We start from the raw sequence: 17750 nt of genomic DNA on the forward strand, positions 1-17750 counted from the left end.
GATAGATAGATAGATAGACATATAGATACATATACATATATAGAGATAGATAGACAGACAGAGACAGATAGACACATAGACAGATAGATAGATAGATAGATAGATAGATAGACATATATATAGATAGACAGATAGATAGATAGATAGATAGATACATAGCTAAGCATATACATGTATATATATAGATAGATAGACAGACAGATAGAAAGATAGATAGACAGATATATAGATATACAAAGATCTATATATCTATATATATAGATAGACATATATAGATAGATAGACAGATAAATAGACATATATATAGATAGATAGATAGACAGACAGATAGATGACAGATAGATAGATAGAAAAATAGATAGATAGATAGATTGACATATATTATATAGATAGATAGATAGACAGACAGATAGATACATAGATAGATAGATAGAAAAATAGATAGACAGACAGATATATATATATATATATATATAGATAGATAGATAGACAGACAGATTGATAGACATAGATAGACAGACAGACAGATAGATAGACATATAGATATATAGATAGATAGACAGACAGATAGATACAAAAATAGATAGATAGATAGATAGATAGATAGATAGATAGATAGATAGATAGATAGATAGATAGATAATTAATTTATCCATAAGTATCCAATCGTTTTGCCATTCAAAAAACCAAACAAACTGATATTTTACTTTTTGCTTCAAATTCCCCAAAAGCATTTGAATTGTGTCACAATGACAAAAACCGCTGGGGCCCCCAGGAGTCTGGGGCCCCGGTGGTTGCTGGTGAACCAACCTTTCCTCGACGCTGTTTTCGGGTGAGTAGTCGAGGTTATCTGTTGAACTGGCGCAGGGGAGGCATCTCTCAAAGCTCTCCCTGGAGCCCTGTGCGGTCCTGGCTGCGGGGGGGTTATTATCATTCATCAACAATTAAATGATGGGACTCTAACGAGGTGGCCGAACTTGCCCTCACCGCTCCGACAATGACAACACAAAGAGCGAGCGAGGCAGAAATGTGACAACACTTGTCAGCAGGCTTCAGAGCGACGGCAGCTGCGGGGTCCGCTCCTTGCGTTTGGCACCACGACGGGCGAGGAAACCCCGAGGATCCGGGCCTTGCCGTCCGGATGACACCGGTCGGAGCCTGCCGCGCCGCTCTCCTTAGCTAGCAGTGGCTAAGCTAACAGATGCCTTCCCGCGACTTCGCAGCAATTGTAAATGGAGAACTTGACGCGAGCAGCTGTATTTGAGGTGTGCGGGGCCGCGGGTCGTTGAGGAGTTCGCCGGCGGCGGCGGGGACGACAACGTCATTTCTAGGGCCGCGAGTGACTGAAAGCTGCTCGAGCTTCTCCAGGTGAGACCTCCACTGCGGCTAACGCAAACGTTAGCTTGCTCGCTAGCCAGCTAGCTAGCTAGCCGGTAAAGGTAAACCCATGTATGCAGCGGCCACAGCTGTTCTTTAGTAACCAACCACACGGCAGCGGCTAAAAACATTTATTAAACTTAAAGGGTTTTAATGATGATGATAATTGAACATGATGCGACGACATTCCTCAAGATATTTGATTAGCATGTTGACGCCTAGAAGTGTTGACTGGCTAATTAGGGTTAGCCAAGTTTGACTCGTCTTCGATCTTTTCACGTCAGCCAATAACAAATCCGTATTTATTTTTATTATTTTTTTAAATTCAAACAGCTGCAATGATGTCACTTTAACGCAAACGTCTGTCAACTTCAAGTCAATCTCGGCCTGTGGCTTTTTGCCACTGAAGTTGACAGGAAGCTGCATGTCCTTTCTGGCTAGGTGTCGTTGCCCTGCCCGGTGTTGTTTGACAAGACATTAACGACATCACGACTCGCGCAAAACGGCGATGTCCGTCAATATGTGGATGCGTCATCTTCGCTTTTGAGTGACTGTCATCAGCGTGAGTCGCGTATCGTGGGGCCCTCGGACGAATCTGATGCATAACCCAGAGAGGGAGGCGTTCCTGGTGGCCGAAGGAAGCCGTGCCCTGACATGTAACATGGACATGACCAACCATTTGGGGAGGGAGAGTTTAATAGATACTTGTTTTGTCTCGTCCCCTATCTTGAATGAGTATTGACAGAGGGAAGCGAGTTATGTCCACAGTCAGTCGCTCTAATTAAGCTGCGGCTGTAGTTTGTCATTTTTGCCTTTTGACAATCAGCATCTGAACAAGTGAGTGTGACAGGTACGGTTGATGAAATGGTATTAACTTCGCAGGGAAGAATAGACATCAACAGTCTTGACATGCACCGATCTGACAGAATATGTTTTTTTTATTGTCTTCAGTAATTTTCTACTGCTGGTCCAATTGATGAAATCAACCACAAAAGTTTCACAATCCTTCTTGGTGTCAATATTTCCTTCCCCATTACTCTTTTTCATTTCAAGAGGAAATGCAGAGGAATAACTCTTTGAAGGATATTTTTTATAATCACATTCCTCTTAGCTTTCTTTCTTACTGAATCAGATTGTGATTCTCTGTTAATCTTAGTATCCCAACTCTCCGACGTTGGGAAGGATGGGGTTTTTCCAATGCCATGCGACAGGCAGTAATCCTTTGCGGTGAGTCCACATAAGTTACCGTTTCATTCAGTGTTTGTTTCTCTCTTTCTAGGCATGATGGAAGGACTTCATAGTCAGGCTATAAGCCTGGACCCACGCAGGCAGGAACTGCTTGAGGCTCGCTTCACTGGAGTTGGTGTGGCCAAGGTTGGCATCTCTTAATAGCACTATGGTGTTTTCTTGTTCTTAATCAATTTCTGTAGGTACAGGTTTTTTGTGCAGATGTTGCACTTAACATTCAAATTTGATGAGAGTTCACCTGAAGGTATTTTTTTTTTTAGTTTTTTTTGAAAACTAGATGTGAAGCTTTCCATTTTACCCTTACGGAAATGAGTTTAGTGGCACACACAAGATACTTGCAGTGTTTCTGCAGGCAAAAAACCCACAACTCCACTGAAAACGCTAGCGTGAACAGTCGGCCAGCTCTCTTATAGTTAGTTCTTCCCTTCAAAATCGTCTTTCGCCAGTATTAGCTGATGCTCTGTGTTCAGGAGTTTCCCTCTGGAATAAATCCTGTCTTCCTGAACTAAAACTGAAACAAGACCAGCTCTGTCTCTGCTGACATGGGAGCGGGCCAGCAGCTTTTATTTCAATGGAGACTAGTGACTCTGAAATGGCAGTGCAGCTGTAGCTCACATCACCCGGCTGAGAGCTATACTGCAACCCTGCTGCTGAAGCGGGGTATTACTGAGTGTGGGTGCGCATTTGAGAAAATGGCAACCCCCTGGAAAGCAATCACTTATCATTCATGCTCCGGCCTGTAGTGGGCTCTGAAATGAACTGTTAGGCCTGCTCGCTGGTATAAGAAAGTGAATGAAGAGAAATTTCTTGGCAGCATGTGTGACCTTGAGCAACGGAACACTGACAGGCCTTAAGAGCATTAGCCCCCTGCACCAGTTATTCTGCTGTCTCTTCTTAGTCTCATCAAACTGCTTATGTCATGAATGGTATCTGCGTCACCAACCTGCTTATGAACTGAAGATTTGAAGAGGAACAGGGGCATCATATATTCCATCGTAATGCCCCTGGTAGCGTCTTTGCTTAGCTTAGTGACAGTCAATTTTAGAGTGAGAACTGTTGGATGCATGTCCTTCAATTCACACATATTCTGATCCGAAGTAACATGTTTCACAGACTGCCACAAACATGGGTTGTATTTAAGTTGAATCTCATTAGTAGTGTTTTTCAGATAGAGGATGTTTGGCAATCTGCACCATCTTATTGTTAAAAACAATTATTTAAATATTTTACATATCTTAAGTTTCGGTTTTACTCTCAAGCGTCTAGTTACAAAGGTTACACATGACTAATCAATCAGGTTTTATGGGTCTGTTCTGTTTTCCAGAGTTCAGCCAACAGCGAATCATCCAACCAGTCACTTTGCAGCGCGGGGTCACTGAGTGACAAGGAAGTGGAGGTTGGTTCTAAGAACGAATCAGCCAAAATGACAAGTGACTGTTCCCTCTATATTCTGGACTTTTTTTTGGTTTTACCATGTGCACACATCCTGGCTGTCACTGGTATCTGTATTGGTTGTAATTTAGACACATTGTGAAGTAATATAAAGTAGTCCATGCTCCTACTAGCTCTTAAGATAGAAAACTGGGGTTTTAACAGAGAAATTTAAGTTTGCATACGTGAAAAGGATTAGAGATACCATGAATACCGTGGCCTTGTCAGTATATACAGGGTACAAACATGCACAATCCTCAGAAAGAATCAAGGAACAGTTTTGAGCTTATGACCTTCTCGCTGTGAGGTGACAGTACATTGCCATGAACTAACCACGCTGTGAATGAAAGAAGAAGCTGCTAATAATCTTATGATCCTGTGATCATACATCTCCTTCAGCTAGTGCTATAATACACATTTAACTTAAAAGATGCAAATTAAATCCTGTTGCTGTTATCTTCATGTGTCTTATAGAATAAATGTACTGAAGTGAGATTAAAATGTAATTGGTGCTGCCTTTCTGCTCATGTCAGACACCAGAGAAGAAGGCCAATGACCAGAGACGCAGGAAGAGAAAAGGAGACATCTATGACAGCAATAGTCAGGGTAAGTCCAATCAGCTTACTGAAGCGTAAACATCTCAGTATTCATGGTTGCAAATTTGTATTAGTTCTGTCCTATTAAATGCCCCTTTGTGGTTTCTTCTGCTCCACTAAATATATATGCCTGTGAGCGTAGTGGAAGATCAAATAATTACAATATTTGTGATACCTGTCATGTTTTATCTTGTAGGAAAGGGGAGAGGACACAAAATAAGTGATTATTTTGAGGTGAGTACAAACTACGCCTCAGTCCTTTCTGAATACATTTTGCATTCTGGTCTCCGTGCTGTGCGTTGTTTCAAATCACTCTCCGGCTTTAGTGTGATGTCTCACCCTCACGTTCCCACTGGGCCAGTGCGGTTCCTCATCAAACTCTGACTCTAACAACTCTGACTCTTTTCTCTCTCTGTCTTGTTTCTACACTGTTAACTGCCCCGTGGCCAGTTTGCTGGTAGCAGTGGCTCTGGCACCAGTCCTGCCCGGGGCATCCCCATGCTGGTGCGCTCCTCTCCACAACACTCACTGTCTAATCCTCTGGTGAGCACCAGTTTCCATCTCCATAGCTCTCTTCGGCTTTGGCCCTCTGTTTGCCGTCGATTGACAAGGTTTTGGAGCTTTCGCCATTGTCAAATTCATCTGTCGGTTATGTGGGTTAATTTTCGCGTCAGCACATTTTGAATTGGACATGGTCAGTTGTGTATGTATTGCTAAACCTTCTTACGTACATGCACTGAAGACCGGACAATTTCCTGAAATTTTCTGGAGGGGCTATATGTGGGAATTTTAATGTTTTCTGGAACGTAGTAAAATTTCCTATAAAATGTCCAAATAGCGCATGTGAGATTGCAGCAGTTATATTTATTTTAGTTTATTTCACTAAACTTGGAGGCGAATCTTTGGTTTGTCTGGATCATTCCAGCCAGTGGAAGTAAGAAAAGAGACCTTTACCTGGTTCGTTTATAAGATTTAGACAATGTTCCTTAAGTTGGACTTTAAATGTCAAATAAAAAACAGGCACAAAGTAGAACAAGCCTGGGAGGGGGGGTTAGTACTAAGGTCAAAACAGTTGAGTGTGTTAAGTAGAGTGAGTTGAGCTGAGTTTGCGTTATGTATGATCTGGAAGGATCAAAGTTAGGAGAGACTCTGACCATTGGTCAGTAAAGATCTGTTTCTTGGGGCTGGTGTTGTCATATTTTCAGACATTGTTTTAGTTGTTGGTTTAACACGAGGAGCTGGCATATGAGGCTGTACAGGAGGACATTGTACATTCTATGGAAAACTGGAGCCTGCACTTTGAAATCAATAGTGGATGGTGGTGGCAAAGAATGAATGAATGAATAATATAATCAACTAGTGATGTTTCTAATTAAGATTCTCTTCACCTCCCATTTTCATTCATCTAATGTGAACATCTTTTCTCATGACAACTACAAAACATTATCAACTACCTACTGCACACAATTAAATAATCTCTTACAGCAGCAGGGCTGTGTAGTAAAGCATAAAAGTAAATTTGCTTGAGTTGTTGATCAATACATTTGATCACATGGTTGGCCAGAATCTAAAGTCATTAGTCGAATTATGTGGTGTGTTTTATTAACAGCAGATATTTTAAAATACCTCTGATTAAAGAGGGATCTGTTTATTGGATTTAGTATAGATTGCTGTAAAAATGTGTCCATCTAATACTTAAATTCTCTCTCCCTTAACAGCATCAGTATTTGCTCCTTTTCTTTTTTTAATCCCAGATATTAATTAATCTCCTTATGCTCACTGTGTTACATAATTGTTATTGTTATAACATGTTATAATTCTATGTCTTTTCTACCTTTTTTCTTTTTCCCATCTCCCTGGAAAAAGCAGTTTCAGCACGGCAGTCCGTCGTCCACCGGCTCAGCCCACACAGACTCTTCATCTTGCAGCTCTGTGAAGACGGCTCCCACACACTCCTGCTCGCACAAGGCCACACAGGTAACTGATGGACAGACGTGCATCTCCACTTACCACCAACTTTCAACACCAACCTCTCAGGTTTTTTGTCTTTATTGTTTCATCAGTCTTGTTGTAAAAACAACCTTGGTCGACCTCAATATGTTTTGGAGTTGGTGTGGTGAAAAGTGGTTTTGTTTTAGAAAGTGCATCTTCTTTAGATAAAGTGACAGCCCACACCATTAGATGGGTTTGACAAAAATCCAGGGATGATGTTACTTCACACCTTGTTCTGCGGTTTAACAAAATTACACTAGTTGGACAAGATGTGGATGCTAGAATTTAAAGGTCAAATACTTTCAACGCGCATCCAGCAATCCTCGCAAATTACTGTAATTGGCCTCATTAAAGGTCAACACTTTGAATTCATGTCAAACATCCTAGACACAACCATCTGATTTTGATAAAGTTAAAGTGGTGTGTTGCCCAAAGGGTGTTTGCATAATTCCAGTGAAAGATTTGTTAAATTTGGCTTGTTGTTGTCAATGCCCTCTTTCCCCAGTCAGAGCTGACGCTGCTGAAACTGACAGCACTGGAGAGGAACAAGAACTCAGACCTGGAGCAGAAAGAGGGGAGAATAGATGACCTGCTGAGGGTGAGATGAGAACATATTTAAACTTTGGGACAAGTTGAGCTTAGTTTTCAAACATGTGGAGTATCTGCCAGAGCTACAGAGTACGGATGGACAGCGGAAACTAGTTCTCATTTTATTCCTGACAAACTCTACAGCAAATTTATGTTTTAGTTGAATAAAAATGTCACACACCCAGTGAGTGTTTGTCTAAGTATAAATTTGGATTTCAGGTCTATTATGATAATCACATCAGAAGTCTTTAATCCTACCGCTTGTCACAACATCCCCACTAATGAAGCTGCCCCAGTCTGTGCTGCAGCTTATCGTGACTGATGTGCTTGTTAACTTTCAAATGCCATTGTTGTTTAAGTGGCATTTTGTGTTAATGTCAGCAAAGCAAACTGGCACGCCGACAATTGTTGCATCTCGTCAGTTCAAATGCAAAAAGGCTTTGAATCCTTGTCGTGAATAAGAATTAGATGTCACAGTGAGTCTGTGTGTTCTGGCAGGCTAATTGCGACTTGAGGCGGCAGGTAGATGAGCAGCAGAAGATGCTGGAGCGCTACAAGGAGCGGCTTAACAAGTGTGTGACCATGAGCAAGAAGCTGCTGATTGAGAAGGTGGGTGTATATTTACACTACTGTGGAAACCTAAAAATGTGTTGGAGAGTGGAAAATTTGACTAAAAATCGCATAGTGAACTAGGCCCGCAGGATGTTTTAATCATTCATCTTTTTGTGCAGTCAAAGCAGGAGAAGATGGCTTGCAGGGACAAGAGCATGCAGGACCGTCTGCGTCTGGGTCACTTCACCACTGTTCGCCATGGAGCCTCCTTCACCGAGCAGTGGACCGATGGGTTTGCCTTCCAGAACCTCATCAAGTCAGCAAGCGAAACATGCACAAACACATGTCATGCATTTTTTCCGTTCTGCAAACAAGAGCGCTCACGCTAGATTGTTCTCCCATTTTTCCAGGCAGCAAGAGAGAATCAACTCGCAGCGCGAGGACATTGAGAGGCAGAGGAAGCTGCTGGGGAAGAGGAAACCTCCCTCCATGGCCCAGACGCCTCCACCCAGCCTGGAGCAGAGCAAAAGAAAGAGCAGGAGCAATGGCCAGGAGAATGAAGCGTAAGATCGCCAGCACCGCGCAGTACATGTTTTCCATGGACCAGCCAAAGTTTACTCTAAAGCAGGAATGAATTGCTCTGGTGATGGATAATTGATGTCAACTTTCTTATTCATTTTGTCAGTTCAACCAGTTGTGTTTATACATTGAATTATGTATGTGAATAATAATAATTTTGATTCTTGACCTCATATTCTCTACATTATATTAACCCAACATCTAATACATTTTTTTTCCATTGACACTTATTGTCAAGCTGTTGAGGTTTATGTGTTTATCTATCTGTGATAACTCTTTCATAAGAAGTCTTTGCGTTACCTTGTTTATCTTTCTTTCCTCAATCTACCCAAAATAAATGTCTTGTTTTCTGTATGTTTGTGTCCCACACAGATTGTCGCTGGCAGATTATCATGAGCAAGAAGAGATTTTCAAACTTCGTATTGGTCATCTAAAAAAGGTGCCTGCTTAAAACTGTTGCCGTCCTTTGTTGTCCTACTGGGATTTGTTTTTGAGACACCTATCTACCAAAGGATGAGTTAGATGATAGATCCTGTGTGTTTGTTTGCAGGAAGAGGCAGAGACCCAGTCAGAGCTGGAGCATTTGGAGCGAGTGAGAAACCTGCACATTCGGGAGCTGAAGAGAATCCATAATGAGGACAATTCGCAGTGCGTATTATATCGGTTTAACCTGCTTCAGACATGCTTTGTCCTTTTGCCTTTCAACTTTCTTATATAAAAAAAAAGGACAATAATGAAGGCTGTTGTCTTAACTTGTAGATTTAAAGACCACCCGACGCTGAATGACCGATATCTGCTCTTACATTTACTCGGAAGAGGTGGCTTCAGTGAAGTATTCAAGGTAAGCATGTGCAGTTTGGCTGCTTCCATTCTAAACAAGTATTGGTTTTTAATGTAGTTTTTTTCCTTCAATATACTTGATTTTTTTAAAAAACATTGTATTGTAGTCACAACATTCCTGAGTCGAGTAAACGGCGACTGTGCACAGTTGAGTGTAATCTTAAGGTCTTAGTTGCTGTCCAACTTGCTTGTTTTGATGTGTCATGTTCCTTTTTTCAGGCTTTTGATTTGACAGAGCAAAGGTATGTGGCCATTAAAATCCATCAACTCAACAAGAACTGGAGGGAGGAGAAGAAGGAAAACTACCACAAGTGAGTCTGAGCGGCGTTGGAAATGTTTTGTTCCAAAAGAAAATTACGCTTTTGAAACTTGAAGCGAATAAACCTTGTATGTTCTTATTTGTGGGGTGTTTAAAAAAAAAAAGTCTTCCTCTTTTTCAGACACGCCTGTAGAGAGTACAGAATCCACAAAGAACTCGACCACCCTAGAATAGTCAAACTCTACGACTATTTCTCACTCGACAAAGACTCGTAAGTGCACTGTGGCACAAACAGCCGTGTTATGGGTTAACTGTTAAATTTTTGAAATCTTCCCAATTAATCCATCTGCTGTGTGTGTTATGTGTGGCAGGTTCTGCACAGTGCTGGAGTACTGCGAAGGCAACGATCTGGACTTCTACTTGAAGCAGAATAAGCTGATGACTGAGAAGGAGGGCCGCTCGATTGTCATGCAGATTGTCAACGCGCTCAAGTACCTCAACCAGATCCGGCCACCCATCATCCACTATGACCTCAAGCCTGGTAGAGTCATGGGAGTTTTTAGCTTGTCATTTTGCAATGTACGCCCAACAGAGAATAGTAAAGAACAGAAATGCTCTGTGTGGAGTTTCGGTCAAAAAAAAAATTGGCACCTCTAAGCAGATTCCTCAAATGGTCTGTGAAGAAAATTGACGCTTCAAAGGGTGAAATAAATAATAATTATGCACTTGTGTGTTTGTGACAGCTCATTTAACTTTAATGTCTACTGGTGTGTGTGTGTGTGTGTGTGTGTGTGTGTGTGTGTGTGTGTGTGTGTGTGTGTGTGTGTGTGTGTGTGTGTGTGTGTGTGTGTGTGTGTGTGTGTGTGTGTGTGTGTGTGTGTGTGTGTGTGTGTGTGTGTGTGTGTGTGTGTGTGTGTGTGTGTGTAGGAAACATCCTGTTAGTGAACGGCACAGCTTGCGGAGAGATTAAGATCACCGACTTTGGCCTGTCTAAGATCATGGATGATGACAGCTACAACTCGGCAGATGGCATGGAGCTGACCTCACAGGGAGCAGGGACCTACTGGTACATGGACACACATGTCACTACACCGAGTAGTAACCAAGCAACCGACCAGTGTTGCTTTCCGGAGTGGGTAGACGAGGCCCAGTCTTTTGATGGAAATGTTGCTTGTTGAATACACACACCCCTTCTTAATTCAGAAAGTTGATAGTGGTTGGGGGCTGCAGTTTAGAGATTATTTTCTTTAAAAAAACGATTAGTTGTTTGTTCCATAAAATGGTAAAAAATGTTGATCGTCTTTCCTAAGATGATGGGTTTTTCTTTTTTTCTCCACAAACCAAAGATATTCAGTTACCGTCACAGAGGAGACCAGAAAATATTCACATTCAAGAAGTATTGCAGCTCTACAGTTCAGTAAGAACATACAGAGGAAACTTGAGTTCAGGCTCCTGTTGTGATTGTGTGACTGACAGGTACCTCCCTCCTGAGTGCTTTGTGGTGGGCAAGGAGCCCCCGAAAATATCCAACAAGGTGGACGTTTGGTCAGTGGGGGTCATCTTCTACCAGAGCTTGTATGGACGCAAGGTAACCACTAATCTGCCTCTGGAACAGGGAGTTTGTCGTCTGGGTTTTTTTGGGGGTTAACCATCGCCCTGTTGTCTTTTTTCCAGCCGTTTGGTCACAACCAGTCGCAGCAGGATATTCTTCAAGAAAACACCATACTAAAAGCCACCGAGGTGCAGTTTCCCCCCAAACCTGTGGTCACCACAGAAGCAAAGGTGTATTATCCATCTCTCCTAAACAGACATAAACTGCACTGTTCCCATCACACTTTATACATTTATTCTGTTCCACTTTGTCTGTTTCTTACTGAGTTTTTTAAAGATGCGGTGAAATGACATGTTTAATCATGAATGGGATTTAATTCCTGATCTTGATTTTAAACCATAGGGATATTTCATGAGACTGCCTGACTTAAAAGAAGAGGCTGACGTGTAGTCCTGGATTTGTTCACCATTAAACTGTAACCCTATACTCTATAGTGGTTTCCACTGTATAGAGACCCTTGCTGTTTGTAATGCGCTGGGCATAAAAGTTTACTATCTAAAATGAGTGTAAATGGTATTTTTGGTAAAATGTTGTTTTTGTTTTTTTCCTTTTTGCCTTCACAGGCTTTCATTCGACGTTGCCTGGCTTATCATAAGGAGGATCGTGTGGATGTGCTGCAGTTGGCCAGCGACCCCTTCCTAAAGCCCCACATTCGAAAAGCCCTGGGCAGCAGTGCGCCTCTCGCACCTCCTGCTCCCTCCACCTCCAGCTGCTACGGCAGCAGTGCCTCCGACTGAACCGGGCTGAAAGAAACTGGAATAAACCCCAGTTTTAGGACAAAAGCCACGCAAGCGACGTTACACACTTGATGAAACTCCTCCTTTGTTCTCTCCATTGCGAGAGAGAGAGAGCAGAGAGCATGATGGGACGGGGGGATCGTGACAGTGTGAATGGAACCAAAATGATGGATGATGTGGTTATGTAGCAGTAAATGTGCCCACCACCGTCGTCCAAGTGGTAAAAATGAATAGCCAGTCTCTGGCTGTGGGCTCAGTAGAACCCAAAGATTTGCCCATATGCATGCACTAACCCAAAAACGTTGGCTCATTTCTTCGGGGCTTTTTAACATGATAAATAGTAAAAGCACCCAAAATATTGCACAACTGACTTACACGCTGAGAAGTTTGCCACGTGTGGAGGATCACCTGCCTGTACTCTGAAAGGCTTAGAAGAAGCATAGATAAGAATCCATCCCATTCTGCTTGACATGCACCATCTTAACTATTTCAAAATTACATCAAGCTATTTTTCAGAACCAGAGATCAGTTTCAAATTCGTCTCCCTTGAGGTTTGGCACTTTTTAGGAAGGGCTTCTACGAGTGATGAGGAGTGACCGGTGACCAAAGTTTAAGGAGCTGATGTGGAGAGGTTCATGAATGACTTGATACAGAAGAGGGCTGATTCTGAAAGGAGTAACTGGTTTAGACCTATTTTAAAATATTTTACTGGATAACTGGAAGTCAGCTTATTATTTTAATTGTTAAGTCCATATTTTTCCATAAAATGTACCCCCTCTGACGTTTTTGTTAACCTTAAAGAGGGGGCTGACTATGAATGAGTGTTGTGATGAGAGGCTAGATTCAAATAATTATGAAACCATTAAAAACATTTGGTTAACTCGTGTCTCCATTCATCTTGGAACGATTATGCAGATTTAGTGCAAAGCATACAAAAATACTTTGATGCGACATACATTTTAGTTAGTTTAGCATGATGCAGTTACACATCTGTTTCAGCGTTTACATTAATGCATTTACCAAATATGTTTAATGGCAAAAAAAATCGACAAGATGTTTTTCTCACAGCTTGAAATGTTTATTAACTCGTGTCAGACCATTGAAAGTATCATCAAATTCATGAGCTGGTGCAGAGTATGAACAGTGGTTGCATCAGTGCAACTTTAAATACAATTTTGTGTGTGTGTGTGTGTGTGTGTGTGTGTGTGTGTGGGTGTGGGTGTGGGTGTGGGTGTGGGGACATTCAAGGTTTTACAAATACTGACATACTCCTGTTCAATACTGAACAGTGTTGATCTAAAAATTCTTCCGCGCCCATAATTATAACACCAAACTCTTACAGTTAATATTACTGGGACAAAAATGTTCTTTTGCACTCTGGAAAGAGTGACGAAAAGAAAGATGTGCAGCACAACAGGAGACCAAAGATACCTTGAACTTAAAAAAAGTGGTCAGAAGTGAATTTGGGTAGTTTGTTTTGCACTCAAAATCCCCCAAAAAGACGTGACCATTTCTTTTCCTTTGGCAAAATATCCAAGTAAGATTCACAAGTAATCTTTTTTCTCATTGGGGCAAAGCTCAGTGACCCAAGGCCTCGTCCAGCAGGTTTATCTGTTGTAGAACTGTGAGGTGACCCAGGCCAGTCCCCACTTAAGGTTCGTGAGCATAAACTTTAGCGCTTTGGTCCACTGCTCCTCAGAGTTGAACTGGGTTTTGATGGAGTAGGAGCCACCACTGCCGCCCGTGTCCTCGATCTTGCCCTTCTCCACATCCATCCTGGGACATGACAAACAAAACATTTGTATTAAACATCGATTATAGCCATCAGACGCTGGAGTCATATTATAACCACACATTAAAAACACAGAAGGGAACGTTAGTGTTAATATGTAAACAATTCTCCATCTTGTCGTTGCACCTGAAGACATGTCACTTATGTTACACAGATTTTAATCCTGAAAAGTATGACCTTGGGCTTTGGAAGTCTGGATTTCATTTTTATCACTGTAATAATGCAAATTTCAAACCTAGATAAAAAACATCTAAATCTGCCCAAATGCTCCGTGACCACATGTCTGTGTTCACCAAGTTTGAATGAAAATCTGTTCAGACTGTGGCACAACGTTTGTCCTCAGGGTGCCAACAGAGGAAAGATCATTAGGTATTAGAACCAGAAGGATACATTTGCCCCTGGGGCATGAATGTACTCATTTGCCTAATTTGCCCATTAGGTTATGAGATACCTCTTGTGCAAAGCAAAAGGTTTAAAATTCCAAAATGGAAAGGGTATATGAATGCGATTGGAAAACATAATGTCAAAATTTGTGTACAGGTAAAAAATTTGTACGACAAGATCAATATGAATCATACATTTCTTTAAAATATGCATATTATCCATATATCAAAATGGCATGACAGGCCATTAACTGTTAACAAACATGTAAAATGAGTGGGATGATGCCGACGTCACGCTGGCCTGCAGCTCTTACCTGTACGGGAGGCAGAAGCCAGTGTCTCCTTTTTCCACCTCCTCTTTGAACTGCTGGACACAGTCCAGGAAGGCCACCATGGCATGGTCGAATTTATTGTCCCAGAAGAACCTCAGGCCACCTGAGCAGTACAGAGGAAGCTCCTGGGGGGATAAAAAAAAAAGACAGAAAGATTGGAGCCTGAGGGAGTGCTCAAATAATGATGAGAGAGCCGGGATTGAGAATACTGAATCGTTCATTACCTTGGACTTGTCTGTCAGTGACTCCAAGTATGAGTGGTTTCCATATGGAACAAGACGATATCTGATGAGATATGAGTGGTAATATTTGAGCTTAATCTTATGTCACACAGTAGCCAAACATATGTGATGAAGCACCAGTCTTAAATTAATCTAAATAACAGAAACAAAAAAAAGCTATATGTGCCTCTGGAATCGCAACCCCATTTTGTTTGCGAGAGCGTGCAGCAGCAGCACCGTCTGTCCCCAGGCTGCGTTAATTTCGTTCCACTCCACAGGGGCACTGGGGAGTCGACCCAGACGGAAGTTATTGATGGTACCAAACTGCCCACTGTGCCTGGACAAGAAAAGAAACAAACTAGTCAATGGGCATTGATTTACTTTTGTCCTGGGGCCTATGTTGAATATTTGTTAGGTCGCGGTTGATTGTTGAAGAGAAACAATTCTTATTTCTTCTGTGTGTATGTGTGCACACGCGCATTTACCAGATGTGAAATGTGGCGTTGAAGACGTTGGTCTTTTTCAGCCGATCGAGCTGAATCTGGCAGTAACGCATCTGGTTGTCAACGCTCTTCAGCTCATCATCCAGCTCCAGCTGCTGCCGTTTAAACTCGCTGTACTCCTTCTGGTACCTTTCAGCGCAAAGCGGCCAGGGGAAAGGGTCACAGCTGTTAGGTGCTGTATCATTTTTAATAATCCACTCTCACTTATTAACACATATGCTTAGGTGTCACTCACTGTAGCTCCTCTGTGTCCAGCTGCTGAGAGTGGATCCTGCTCTGGGCCAGGTCCTGGGCCACGGCGGCCCTCTGCTCCTCGACAGCCTCCAGCTCCTGGACCAAGGCCTCCTCCTCCTCATTCAGCTGCTGCAGCTCTGCCAGCAGGGTCTCCTCTTCCTCCACCTGCAGGCGTGACAGCAGCTCCAGACACTGCCTGAAAATACGGTCCCATACAGTGTATTTTATTACAGACACATTATTAATGCACCCTCCCCTTCTCTTGAAAATCATCGTGGATTTAAAAACTGAAAACAATAAACTTGTTCTGCATCGACTAACTTGTAATTCTGGCATTCATTCTCTGTGATGTTGAGCTGTGTGTCCAGGTGGTCCAGCAAAGTGTCGGTACATTCTTCACACAGTGGATGATCCACATCCGTCTGGCCCGACATGATGTCAAACAGGTCACTGGTCACCTGGGTAAAATATGATCAAACGCAAAATAGTCACTTTTTAGGTTCTGGTTTAAAAGACCTCTGCTACTCTGGCCAAACTAACACGACCAGAGTAAACTGACACAATTGAAATATAAAAATTCACAGTGGACTTCACCTTTAGCCTGCGACTAAGATTCTCCATCGTGCCTCCATCGGATGCCTCTCCAATGAGGGTGAAGCTGTTGGCGCTCTCTGTCGACATCATACTGAAGAGCAAGATTCAGCAGTTCAGTCAGTTTTAATAGAATATGCTTCATGTTGATGTCCATCCATACCTCATTTGACAGAGGAACATATCAACTCAGAGATAATCAACAGAAATAATTTGTCATTCTGTATTTAGTTCCGCTTCCTGACTGAAGAGACTTTGGGCGCTCACCGTGCAGGAGGGATGTATTTTCTCGAAACTCCATCTTGCTTGTTTTCTGCAAAGGTCTCCTGGAAGGGAAATGTAATTCTGAGACTCAAATATACTTGATAGCCACATGTTGCCACACAGAATGTGCATAATTAATTATGTTTCCGATAAAATTATTGCAGAATAGTTTATTCCAAACTGAATCACATAGGAGTTTGTAGGTGAAATACACACAGAATAATGAGGTTGACAAGCAAAACGTTGCATGTTTACCTTTTGTGAAAGTTTCTTTGGAATATGCTGTAGCTAAGAATATTTTAGTTATGCTCATTTAATCACATTATTAAGTTTTACAAAGTCATGACAGTTATAAGATGTTCTTGGTATTAATGTGGTTAATCAAGTATGGATTGTAGTCGCTGTATAAACATGAGTTCCACCATTCATCAGTCTAGAAAAACACATCAGTCTACATGAATTCCATTAATTTGCTGTCATAATCAATGCGTCTTCACACTGTGTGTATCATGTCATGTACTGAAGGACATGAGAGCATCAAAGATTGTTATCAATTCAGGATCTAAACGTTGAGATGTACAGTGTTATGGAAAAGTTTTACGCACTTTAGATTCTCATCCATCTAATAACATGAGAAGAAATGAGACACTTGGACAAATATAAGTTCTCCAACAATCAACCTGCCAAATACCATGAAAATGTAATTTGCAGGTGCAATTTGGTCACACCAAATATTGATTTGCTCTTATTTTTTTCTGTAAACTTCACCTTATTTACGAAGTTCATTGTTAAATAAAAGCCACCAATGGCATTCACACTTTAATCTTATTGCCTAAACATTTTGTCCAGTGCTGTGTGCTTCCTGCTGTACTCACCTCTGGTGCCGTCTCCACCTCACTGCTGTCAGTCTGCTTGTTGCTGGGGGTCACAGTGACCAACGGAGCTGAGGAGGAGGGGAGAAGAGGGGGCACAGAGAAATAAAGTCATGATGGACGGAGCAGTTTGTACATCGCTAACACTACATTTTATTGAATTGGTGGTCGATTGAAAGGACACACACATACCTATAAGCTCGTGGATAGTGACCCGATCGAGCACATTGAAGGACGTGTCCAGTTTGAGGGGCTGACAGCACCGCTGACACACGAAGCTGACCTGCATGGTTGTGCTTGACGACTTGGAGCCCTCCATCGCTGGCTACAAAAACACAAGCAAAGGAATTAAAAGGACAATGTGAAGCATTGACAGCCATTTTAGTAGATTGTAAGCTCGATGGCTAGTTAGCCGTTCGGCGACTGGCTAGCTTAAGGCTAGGCTAATGCGTAACGTACACCCACGGTGTATAAGCGTCACATAGACTCACTGTCGCTGGTGAAAAATAAAATCTATTGCATTGTAATCCTCACACGTGCACGTAAGAAAAATCACTTCCAAAGCAGTTAGCGTGACTGTTGTCCTCGGGACTTTCCTCTCCACTTCCGTATTGTTGTTTACGTTTGACGTCAGGTTAAAGGGAGGTCACGTGGGAAAGCCACTTCCGTCTTTGGCGGTGCCAATGTAGTATTTAGATCTTAGAGGGGGCTATCAAACTTTTGTGTGCGAACTCCATTTTTTATTAT

General features: G+C 42.1%; 2 protein-coding genes across 8 annotated transcripts; one reads left to right on the forward strand and one right to left on the reverse strand.

The window, feature by feature from the left end:
- The first annotated feature begins 780 nt into the window (after nt 1–780).
- On the forward strand, nt 781–12691 carry LOC118287267 (serine/threonine-protein kinase tousled-like 2). 6 transcript variants are annotated; one of them, XM_035612281.2, is made up of 21 exons: nt 781–832; nt 2657–2751; nt 3950–4021; nt 4590–4662; nt 4849–4886; nt 5103–5195; nt 6519–6629; nt 7150–7242; nt 7731–7841; nt 7964–8100; nt 8195–8347; nt 8736–8802; nt 8914–9011; nt 9123–9204; nt 9423–9514; nt 9644–9733; nt 9834–10003; nt 10390–10528; nt 10939–11050; nt 11137–11244; nt 11638–12691. In XM_035612281.2, the coding sequence occupies exons 2-21, from the start codon at nt 2659–2661 to the stop codon at nt 11809–11811; spliced, it is 2106 nt and encodes a 701-aa protein (XP_035468174.1). In that variant the 5' UTR covers nt 781–832; nt 2657–2658; the 3' UTR covers nt 11812–12691. The 6 variants fall into 6 exon arrangements, with proteins under 6 accessions (XP_035468174.1, XP_035468173.1, XP_035468175.1 ...); XM_035612280.2 differs by lacking the exon at nt 781–832 and adding an exon at nt 839–1368; XM_035612282.2 differs by lacking the exon at nt 781–832 and adding an exon at nt 839–1368 and having other exon boundaries at nt 6522–6629.
- Nucleotides 12692–12867: 176 nt separating this feature from the next.
- Nucleotides 12868–17658, reverse strand: becn1 (beclin 1, autophagy related). 2 transcript variants are annotated; one of them, XM_035612288.2, is made up of 12 exons: nt 17538–17658; nt 17196–17328; nt 17007–17074; nt 16135–16193; nt 15871–15961; nt 15598–15734; nt 15278–15472; nt 15025–15171; nt 14727–14876; nt 14543–14603; nt 14301–14443; nt 12868–13587 (listed from the first exon to the last, which is right to left on the reverse strand). In XM_035612288.2, exons 2-12 carry the CDS (start codon nt 17320–17322, stop codon nt 13419–13421), a joined length of 1347 nt encoding a protein of 448 aa, XP_035468181.1. In that variant the 5' UTR covers nt 17323–17328; nt 17538–17658; the 3' UTR covers nt 12868–13418. The 2 variants fall into 2 exon arrangements, with proteins under 2 accessions (XP_035468181.1, XP_035468180.1); XM_035612287.2 differs by having other exon boundaries at nt 17495–17655.
- Between the last annotated feature and the right edge of the window lie 92 nt (nt 17659–17750).

Source organism: Scophthalmus maximus, chromosome 16, assembly GCF_022379125.1.
Source record: "Scophthalmus maximus strain ysfricsl-2021 chromosome 16, ASM2237912v1, whole genome shotgun sequence".
NCBI lineage: Eukaryota > Metazoa > Chordata > Actinopteri > Pleuronectiformes > Scophthalmidae > Scophthalmus > Scophthalmus maximus.